Genomic DNA, 10,884 nt, shown 5'->3' on the forward strand with positions numbered 1-10,884 from the left:
CCGCGCTTCTACCCGCGCTACGTGCTGCCGCTCGCTTTCGGCAAGTACTTCGCGTCGGTGTCGGCGCACGTCAGCATCTGGAAGGTGCCCGTGTCCTATGCGCACACTGGTGGGTGCTGCGGCCCCGGGGGCGGGGGCAGCGTGTGGGGCTGCGGTGTGCGGCTAGAAGCCTGAGTGCCCCCTCTCTCCGCAGTCAAGGCCACCATGCCCATCTGGGTGGTCCTCCTGTCCCGGATCATCATGAAGGAGAAGCAGAGCACCAAGGTAAGCCGGGCAGGAGCCCCGGAGGTGGGCATCGCCCGCAGCCCTGCGCTGGTGACGTGTCCCGCTCCCTGCCTGGCTTCCGTCAGATGAGGAAGTCGAGGAGAGGCCTCCCGCAGCCCTGGGCCCGCCCTGCCGACCGCCTTGAGGCGGTGGTCTCCCCTGTGTGGCCGACGTCCTCCTGATTTCATTCCCCTGCCGGGGCTGGCCGGTAGGTGGTGGCTCGGTCACATCTCCGCAGGTCACTGCAGTGGGGCCAGGGGAAGGGTCCACAGCCTGGAGTGTGTTCCTCCGCCTGGTCAGGTAGGGGACTTTACGACCTGATGAGGGCAAGGCCCTGCAGCGAGCAACAGGCCCCGCCAGGGTTCTCCCCGTGAAGGAAAGTGTGAGCACACACGATGCGGGTGACCGCGTGCTCCGCCGAGGGTGCCCGGCGGGTGTTTTCCTGCCTTGGGGTGAGCAAGCCCATGACTTTGGTCAGACCCACCCTTACTGTGTGCTTAGGTGGAAACAGGACTCTAGCTGTTCCAGCTGGAACCCATTTTTTGCCGGACACAGCACGCTTTTCGAGGGCTTGCTTTCCGGCATCCTGTATTTTATGTAACTTGGGCGCTGTGCCCTGGATCAGCTTATAGAAATCGGGCCACCTCTGACTGAGTTCCTTTGCAGCCTGTCTCTCTGTCGCAAGACCTGTGTGAGCCCTACAGTTGGCCTCTGGGTGATGTCAGGTGTGACTGGCCTCCTGGGGGTCGGACTCACCGGGAGGCTCACCTGTATCACATGATAACACGTCGTGTTTATCAGGTTTCCTTGTCGTCTGGGACACTGCACCCTGCACCATACACAGTGAGCAGAGACTGGGGAGCAGGCAGCTGGGTGACAGTGAAGGGATAGCTTTGTGGGGACCTGGGCTACCAGGCGGATAAGGCAGGTCATCCTTGTTCCCGAGCTCAGGAAGAAAGAGGACCCCACAGCGGGGTCAAACCCCTGAGGGCTACGCCGGAATCCCACGTCCTCTGGTGTGCAGCCAGGGACGGGGGACGTCATCTCCCCTGCTTACTGAATCTCTGCCTTGTTCCGAAGCTGTTCTCTGCCCAGCACTCGGAGAGGAAGAGGCAAGGGGGACACCAGTTTGAGCCCAGCCTGGTCAGCTTCGACAGCAAGACCCTGTCTCGAGGGTCAGCAGGGGATGCACCTCAGTTGAAAGCTCCGAATTCCATCCTGGGGCCACAAAAGTGGCTTCCTTGTCCCTCGAGGGTGATCCAAGACTGAGGAAATCTGTGCGGAGGCACGGAGAGCGCTGTGCCGGCAGCTGCTGAGTGCACGTTGTGACAGGCGCCAGAGAGCAGCTCCTGAGTGTCCGCTCTATACTGGGCACTGGACAGGGCGGCAGACGGGGCCTGCCCCGGAGTCATTCCTGGTCTGGTGGGGACCGAACAGCCTCCTGGGCAGGCACGGTGGGTGGAGCGCGCCTGGGGACACCCAGGGTGGAGGGGGATGGGAGAGGTGTTCTCCCGTCGGGGTGAACCGAGGTCCGTATGGAGGAGCTGACCGGACCGGCGCGAGCCCCTTGGGGTTGGAAGGGCCGCAGTCACAGGGCAAGGCCCTCCTGGAGGTCACGCTGGATGGGGACTGCCCCGTCAGGTGAAGCACGGGGACCGGAGCCCTGTCCCTGCCCCCTCAGCAGCCCCGGGCTGTGTCCCTTCCCCGCTCCTGCCCCCAGGTGTACCTGTCGCTCATCCCCATCATTGGTGGCGTCCTGCTGGCCACCGTCACCGAGCTGTCCTTCGACGTGTGGGGGCTGGTCAGCGCCCTGGCGGCCACCCTGTGCTTCTCGCTGCAGAACATCTTCTCCAAGAAGGTGCGGGTGGGCGTGGCGGGCGGGGGCTGCCTGCTGGGGAGCGGGGTTCCCTGTTACCTTCTTTCTGCTCGCTTTCTTTTTCCTTTGCGTTTTAAATTGTTGATGTTGTTCTGTTATAAAACTAATACACAACACTAAGAAAAAGAGAAAAGCCCCATAAAAGAATTTTTGGCAGCATGCATGGGCAATGGAACTTGGGTCCTTGATTGACTGAGCTGCATCCCCAGCCTTTTTATTATTTTCAGAACAGAGTCTCACTAAGTTGCCTAGGCTGGGCTCAAACTAGTGACCCTCCTGCCTCAGCCTCCCAGAGCCCTGGGGTTACAGGTGTGCTTCTTCACACCCATGAACTTTTTTTGTTAAGCTTACTGAGGGACGCTGGGGATAAAGAGCCCAGAGGGACCCGGCTGCCCGGTCAGGGGTTTCCTGTATGAGCTCACATCACAGTGTGGTCTGCGGGAGATAACACTGGCCCCCTTTGGGCCTCTGTTCTTATTCCAGTTTGGGGTTTGGGTGTGGAGATTTTCCGGTGCTCAGCATGGAACCCGGAGCCTCCAGCATGTTAGGCAAGCATTCTGTGGCTCAGCTTCACCCCAAGCTTAAGGGAATGGCTATTCCTGTTAGTTTCTCCTGGCATTTCTTGGAATTGCAGTAGGATAGACATGGTTTCACATTCTTGCTTTGGGTACTGTCGATTAGAACTTTTTTTTTTTTTGGTACCGGGGATCGAACTCAGGACTTTGTGCTTGTGAGGCAGGTACAGCACCGTGGAGCTAAATCCCCGGCCCTCCAATAACTTTTTTACCATGTCGCTGACCATTCCATCTTTTTGGACCCTGTAACTGTCACGTGCCATGTTCACGCAGGCCCTTGTCCTGTTGGAAACAGGCCATTCCAGCTTCTCCCATGGCCAACTTTATGCAGAAGGCTTTCTTGACTGCTGGTTCTTCCCTGTATTGGGTCAGCAAGGATGCAGTGTTGCCAGCATTGCCAATACTCGTTGTGTCCAGAGAGGCTACACTACGTCCCACTTACTCTAGGGAGACGTACAGGGCCTCTTTCGCCACACCTTCACCAGCACTGAGTGTTACTGTTCTTTTTGTTTTTCTTTTCCTGGTCTTTCACCCATGGGACGTTGTGCTTCTTTTGGGCACGTGCTGCCTGACTGGTCAAATATGAGCTTGGCGTTTGGTGCTCGGGTCGGATGCTGGGGTTGGCACCGTCCCTGGACGGAGGCCTGGGGGCCGGGGCCCCTCTGGCTGCTCTCAGTTTCAGCCTTTCACGGGGCCTCCCCTGCTCAGGTGCTGAGAGACTCCCGCATCCACCATCTCCGGCTGCTCAACATCCTGGGCTGCCACGCCGTGTTCTTCATGATCCCCACGTGGGTGCTGGTGGACCTCTCGGCGTTCCTCATCAACGGCGACCTGGTGAGAGCGCACCCCTTCCTGACCGTCCGGAGCCGGTGCTTGTGGGGTCTCACCGGCGTGTTCTGGCATCTGTAGCAGTCTGGTCCATTGCTGCGATGCGTTACCTGACACGGGCCGGTATCGTAAAGAAAGGGGTGCAGCCTGGGCGAGGGTCCCCGACCTCAGCGCGTCATGGGGCGCAGCAGCGGCGTGTGTGGCAGGAGGAAATCCTGTCCAGACGCCAGAAGTAGGAAGGCAGGGTCCCACGGCCCCATCGCGATGGTTCGTCCTGACTCGAGCTCCCTGTTGGGGGAGCCCCAGGACATTAGGGACGCCCCGTCCTGGCAGGTCCCTGAGCTTGGGGTAGGTCTGATCTCGGCCCTTCCCCGGCCTGTGTCCCGCGATGTCCTCGCGTCACCTACCACTTCCCAGCCGCGGCCAGGAGCCAGCCAGCCCTGGGCTGAGGCCTCGGGACCCACCCTCCCCGCTCTGTTGGCCTTTCTCCTAGCAGCGGGCCAGCTGACCCACACTGTCGGCCAGTGTCCTGCAGCCGAACCTGACGCGGTCGGGCCCCAGGAGGCCAAGGGTTACCTGGGCTCACGTTTTCCGGAGGTCACGTCTGTCCTTGATTTGCCTGCCCCCGCTGCCCTGGGCCTGTGGCAGTGCAGCCTGTTGTGGCAGGAGCACTGTAAAGACAGCTGTTCCCCTCAGGGACGCAGGGCGGCCAGGGACGAGAGGGGCCTGGTGACCACGGGCTCCTCCCCCAGAGGTCCCTCCATTCCTGGTGGGACCACAGGCTGGGGCCCAGCCTTCAACACACTGTGGGGATACTTTTGCCTTCCCTTTTTTGTGATGCTCGAGAATGAACTTGAACCTTCAAGCCGATTGACATCCACAGCCAGTTTTACTTTGCTGCCGTGCTTTCTACATGCAGCTCCGTGCGGTGACTCAAGCACGTGCTGGACAATTCCTTCTCGCCTGCATGTGCAGCTGTGCTGGGCCTCCTGCTCTGGTGGTCTCGGAGCCCTGGACGCCAAGATGCGGTGGCCGTGGTGTGGGTGGAGGGGACTCTGTCTTGCCAGTCTCCCGTGGTGGAGGAGAATGAGCCCCGGGGCTCACAACAGTAGAGATGGCAGTGCCTTCCTGCGCTGGGGCCAGGCACTGGACAGGAGAAGGCCGGGGTCACGCTCGGCTCTGGGCATTGCCCTCACGGCACGCTGGATGTGGTGGGCAGGGGCAGTGTGCACACCGGGGAGCATCCTGAGGGTGGAGGGCTTGTGGATTGAGTAGCTGGCATCAAGACCATGTGCCCGGCTTGCCGCCCCCCGACTGAGGGCCGTGTGATGGTTCCTCCTTACTCTCTTTTGTACAGTACTGGGATCGAACTCGGGGCCTTCATACTCAGCTCCACCCCCCACCCTTTTTATTTTTCACTTTGAGATGAGGTCATGTTAAGTTACCCAGCATGCACTGGAACTTGAGATTTTCCCGCCTCAGCCTCCCAGAATGCTGGGGTCACAGGCAGGCACCAACAACCCACCGGGCTGACAGTGAATCTTTTATTTATTTATTTTGAGTTTATTGGTATCTTTACATGACAGATCTTGGCTCTCACTTTTCCCCATTCCCCTGCCCTCCCTTCACCCCTCCACCTGATAGTGAATCTTGATTGTCACCGGAGTGGCTTGAGCTGCACCAGGGAGATCAGCAAGGCCACCTTGGTGGCTGTAAGGGGACAGTGGGGACTCTGGTTTTGGGCTTCTGCTCGGGCTCCTCCTGCTTTGTTTCCGGCTGCTGCAGTGGGCGGCATCCCCCACCCGCCGTGAAGTGTGCATCAGAGAGAGGGCAGGCAGTGCCCGCTGGCCACCGACACCGTCCTTGCCCCTTGTCCGCAGATCTCCCTGTCCCAGTGGCCCTGGACGCTCCTGCTCCTGGCTGTCAGTGGCTTCTGCAACTTCGCGCAGAACGTCATCGCCTTCACCATCCTCAACCTCATCAGCCCGCTCAGCTACTCCGTCGCCAACGCCACCAAGAGGATCATGGTCATCACCGTGTCCCTGGTCATGCTGCGCAACCCCGTCACCAGCACCAACGTGCTGGGCATGCTGACCGCCATCCTGGGTGTCTTCCTGTATAACAAGGTGAGTGACACGGCCACCGCTCCTGGTCTGCTGTCCCTCTCCTGGCCGCACTGGCTGCGCTCAGCTGGTTCTCTGAGTTCACAGACCAGCCGGTGGGGCCTCGCCCCCGCCTGTCCGTCCCCCACAGGGACACCACTTGAGGCTGGCCCGACTGGTTCCTTCCTGTGAGGCCGGCCAGGGTTGGCACACAGGCCTCTTGCCTGCTAGACAAGCACTCAGCACCAAGCTCCCCCTGGGACTTCTTTTGAGCTCTCCTGCCTCAGCCTCCCAGGAAGCTGGGATTGTGAGCCTGTGCCTCCATGTCTGGCGAAGGCTGGTGGCCCCACTCTCAGGTTTCCTGGAGGATGCCCTTGACTCTGTCCTTGCTCTCTTTCCTGCAGACCAAGTACGATGCAAACCAGCAGGCCAAGAAGCACCTGCTGCCCGTGTCCACGGCGGACCTAGGTGGCAGGGAGCGGCCCCACAATGGCGTCCTGTTGCCCCCACATGGGGACCTGCAGTACAGCCGCAGCAGCGTCCTCACAGATCACTTTCAGTACGGCCGGCCCGGCCAGCCCCACTCCTACACCTTGAACCGCTACGACGTGTAGCGCCCGGGAGACCGGGCAGCCGGCCCGCACCCCAGCGGAATCAGACACTCCTGACACCAGCTATGCCTGGTGGCCGAGGGACAGGGCGTGGCCTGCTGGGGAGACCCTGCTGTCTGCCAGGGGCCGGACAGGGTCCTCGCCGCTGCAGAAGTACCTTCCCTGCCCTGTTCAGCTTCTCGCCACAGTGGGTAGCACTGGGCACAGGAGAAGCTGGCTTGATGCGGACCCTGCCTGCCTGGGCGGCCAAGAGGGGCCCGCGGTGACGGGGGCATGGCTGACGGGAGCAGCTGGAGGGTAACAGGCCGCTCCCAATCACGGGCCACAGGGATAGCAGGTGGAGATGGGGCCTCGGCCCCGGCTGACCGAGATCAGGGTTTGTAGGGAGCCGGGCAGCAAAGCCTGAATGAGGAGCTGGCAGGGCCAGGGCGGGAGGCACTGTCCCCCCTCAGCCTTCTGACCCTTTGCTGAGCAGGGCGTCCTTCAGGCTGCCATGGGCTCCGGTGCACCCAGGCCAGTGCGTCTCCCTCCAGGCTGTCTGTGCTGTCCCCGGGTGAGGACCTACAGGCCATGCAGCAGGGACACTTGGTCCCTCACGGACCTGGACAGTGTCCTGCAGTCGCGGGGATGTCCACCCTGGTCCGCACCAGGAGAGAGTAGGCCTGGCTCTCGGATCGGAAGCTGCTTTCTTAAACGGTGAGAGGGTCCCTCCCAGCAAATCCCTGACCATACACTGGGGACCAGCAGGTCGTTTCTGTGACCCCACGGCTGATGACGAGAGCCCAGAGTGGGGCGTCATCCCCGAGGCCAGCTCCGCCTCCCGCCGCTTCTGTGCTGTTTATGTTAGGACCTGATCGAGTCCTGCTAGAACAAAGGGAACACCACGCTGTGGCCCACGCTCTAGTCCCGGCTGCTGTGAAGGCCAAGGCGGCCATCGCCTAGCACCATCACAGACCCCATCTCCAAAAAGAAATGGGCCTTGGTGCGGCAGAACTACAGGACCTCATGTGGCTGCAGCAGCCAGGTGTGGGCTGTCCCCAGGAAGGAGCTGTCCCTGTGGAGGGGACCCCTGGTTTGGCTGTGTTCTTCCCTTGGCCACGTGGGACAGCGCTTCTGGTGAGCGTGGTGATTTCCGGTCAGAGAGGACACGTGGCTGGCACTGGGCTCCTGGGTTTTGTGCGGTTTTCTTGCTTCTGATAGTTGGACTTTTTGGACTTCAGAAGTCAGTTTGTCAGCTCGCAAATGGATGGCTTTCCTGCTTGTCTGGGAGCAGCCTGGTGTCTGGCAGTGGTCTGTGTGCTTTAGAGATATTTTGGCCTCTGGTTTAGAGAAAGCTGCCGTGAAAATTGGGAAGAAATGGCAGGTGTGTCGGCGCATGCCTCTCATTCCTGCACTTGGGAGGCTGAGGCAGGAGGATCACAGGTCTGAGGCCAGCTTGGGCAGCTTAGCGAGACGGTCTTGAAATCAAAAGGGCTGGGAGCAGCTCAGTGCCACCAGCACTGCAGAAAGCAGGGAAGCAGCAAGGTGGACGAGCAGGGTTTACAAAGACCGAGCTGAAGCCAGTGTGGTGGTGCCTGCCTGTCATCCCAGCCCTGAGGCTGAGGCAGGAAGATCCACGTGAGTAAGGCCATCTGGGCTCCATAGTGACTCCAAGCAAGTCTGAACTACACAGCGAGACCCTGTCTCAAAAAACAAACGAAAAAAAAACCACAAAAAAGAACCTTGCAAGGCCTGCACCATGGTTTTCTGCCTGTGAGTCTGCCCCACTGGGCCCCTGCGCTTCTGACGTGTATTAATGTGTTTTTTCCAACGAAAGATTTGCTGCTGTGGAGAAAGGACTGTCTGGTTTTATCACGGTTTTAGGGTAATGAATGGGTATTTAAATTCTGTACACGAGCCCACAGCAAGTGCGTGCGCTGGATGGCGCGACAGTTGTGAGGCGCAGCGAGCGTCCAGCCGAAGCGGCTCACTGGCCTGGCACTGTCCCCGCACCCTATGCCTGCTGGGGTCTGGGAGAGCCGAGTTCACTCCCACTCACCCTCGAGTGTCCTGGCTGCGACACCAACTCCCCACACCTTGGCGGGGACTGAGGCTTGGGCATTTCTGAGGTGTCCGCTCGCAGTCTCGAGGCTCCGTGGCATTCCAAGTACCTTGTCTGAAGTCGCTCGAGATACATCGGGCCAGCCTGCAGTGTCTGTACTGGTGTAGGCGCGCGCTCTCGGTCGTCACCTGTCTGCAGACCCAGATGTGCACACTGTTCATAGGAGTGTGTGTGCGCGCGCGTGCGTGCGGTACAGACAGAGTTCATGATAGGCGCTGCCTCCGGGCAGTGTGCTGGTCCCCGGGAGGCCCAAGCCATACCCGCCTGTGCTCTGCAGCCCTTTGTTCTCTTCTGGGACAACTCTTGAAATCGACTGACTTATAAATTGATGAATTGGTAGAATAAAAATGGAATCATGACCAAGTCATTAGTGGCACACACCTGTATTCCCAGCACTGGGAGGCTGAGGCAGGAGGATCACAAGTTCAAGCCCAGCCTGGGTGACTTAGTGGCACCTGGTTCAAAAAAATAAAAAAGGCCCTACATTCAGTCCCCAGTACCAGAAAAACCAAATAATGACATCACTGAAAATAAATAATGGTGGAACCACAGCTGCTCCATTATTAACATAGTTTTATTGAATGGAAGACATGGCAAACCGCACCTAGGATGCGAGCTTGGAGTGGGGCAGTGCACCCCGAGGGCCTGTCGCCTGGCACAGGAGGGACGCTGGGAAGGAGCCCAGGGCCTTGGCATACAGGCACACGCTGGACGCCAGCTCCACAGCTGCTGGGTTCTTCCCAGCCCGGCCACAGCCAGGCTCCCTGCTGCTCCATCCCGCTCAGTGGTCCCCAGGAGGCATCTGCCAGGCCCACCGGGGCGCATGCTTAGAGTGCAGAGGTGCGGAGAGGCCTGGCCCGCGCCCTGGAGTGTCCGTCCCCAAGCTGGGACCCTGCACATCAAGGTCCCCACAGCAGCGAGCTGGGCTCTTCCCCTGCCTGCACCGTACAGAGGTACAACCGGAAAAACGCAGTGAGTCCTGACGTCCTCACAAACGCAGTGAAGCACGCTGCCAGTCCTCCCTCTGACAATTCTCTAGCCACACTGCCACCTCTGGAAGGTCGCGGTCATGTAGTCCGTGTGCTCCCTGAACTGTGTGCACGCACGCGTGGTGTCCTGCGGCTGCCGACCAGGACAGATCCCTCTGGGCAGTGTGTGTAGGGTCTGTCCCTCTCCGCTGTGCTCCCCGGTGTTCTGTGCTGCCTGCGCAATGCAGTGCCCGGGACCAGAGTCCCAGAGCGAGGTGCGGGGACTGCTGTGGGGACACAGGGCTGCCCCTGACCTTCCTCGTCCCAATTGTACCCTGCAGGTCCCCCCTCTGATCCCGTCAGCACGTGAGTACAGCGCAGGAGACCAGGGGCCTGGGCCCAGTGGGGCTGTGTCCTCGAGGTGTGCCGGACAGGCTCAGAGCACGGCTCCCCAGTGCTGTCCTAGAGCCTCTGCAGCACCAGCTCGACTGCACCGTGGGTTCTCAGGGTGCCTGTCCAAGTGAGCATGGGAGCCGGGCACCGTGGCACATGCCCGTCACCCCAGCTGCTCCCGACACTGTCACAGCAGCTGGCAGGTTCCAGGCCAGCCAGGCACCTAGGCAGGACGGACTGTCAGGTGGTGCGTGCCCTGGGGGAGACCCCGGGACCTTCTGCTTCCTGTCTATGCACAGTATGTAACTGCAGGAAATGTACAAGTGGTACCCATGGATGTGCAACGTCTAGACAGCAGCTGAGTGAGATGGGTACTGTGCATGCAAGCCCGGAGTCCACACACAAGACTTCTACACACCGCCATTTCGGCCCTGGAACCCAGGGCCTCTGCACTGAGCCCAGCCCCAGCCCTTTTGTCTGTCATTAAGACAGATCTTGTCAGATTGCCTAAATGAGCTGGAACTTGTAATCCTCCTGCGTGGCCTCCCAAGTGCTGGGATTACAGGTGTGCGTCACCACGCCCAGCAACTCGATAGTGGCCTAAAATAGAACTGATCCAACCCAAGAGACTCCAATATGACCCCAGTTCCTTTGCAGCCTTAACATAGCAACAGAGGTGCCGGGGATTCAGCTCAGTGGCACCATGCAAGGTCCGGAATACGATTCCCAATACCAAAAAAAAAGGCAACACACTCACGCTCATCAACCTGTTCTGGCACAAAGAGCCTAGTGAGAACCACGTGATGCCAGGTGTTGTAGCACACACCTGGAGGCTGTGGTCAGAGGATCGCTTGAGGCCAGGAAAGGCCAGCCTGGGCTACGAGTGAGACCCCACTCATGCATGGTGGTGCATACCCATAATCCTCGCGCTCGGGAAGCTGGGGCAGGGTTGCCGAAATTCTGAGGCCACCCTGGGCTATGCAGCAAGCAAGACCCTGCCTCCACCCTCCCCCAAAGACCGTAAGTGCCCACCTGTAAAACCAGCACTCTGAGAGGCTAAGGCAGGAGGATCCTAAGTTCAAGTGCAGCCTGGGGAGTGAGACCCTGTCTCAAAGTAAAAAAAAAAAAAAAGTGGGTTGGCTGTATCTTGGTGTGAGGGCTGTAGG

The 10,884-nt window shown here is 59.8% G+C and overlaps 1 protein-coding gene across 1 annotated transcript in view; it reads left to right on the top strand.

The window, feature by feature from the left end:
* Positions 1-7,882, top strand: part of Slc35e1 (solute carrier family 35 member E1) — a 9,791-nt gene extending 1,909 nt beyond the window's left edge. Inside the window, exons 2-7 of the mRNA XM_010644362.2 lie at positions 1-109; positions 194-264; positions 1,985-2,122; positions 3,424-3,549; positions 5,424-5,669; positions 6,050-7,882. Coding sequence (XP_010642664.1) covers positions 1-109; positions 194-264; positions 1,985-2,122; positions 3,424-3,549; positions 5,424-5,669; positions 6,050-6,259 — 900 coding nt within the window. The 3' untranslated portion in view covers positions 6,260-7,882. The remainder of the gene's footprint in view (positions 110-193; positions 265-1,984; positions 2,123-3,423; positions 3,550-5,423; positions 5,670-6,049) is intronic.
* The last annotated feature ends 3,002 nt before the right edge of the window (positions 7,883-10,884 follow it).

This window comes from Fukomys damarensis, unplaced genomic scaffold (assembly GCF_012274545.1).
Source record: "Fukomys damarensis isolate Sample0158 unplaced genomic scaffold, DMR_v1.0_HiC HiC_scaffold_37, whole genome shotgun sequence".
In the NCBI taxonomy this organism is placed as follows: Eukaryota; Metazoa; Chordata; class Mammalia; order Rodentia; family Bathyergidae; genus Fukomys; species Fukomys damarensis.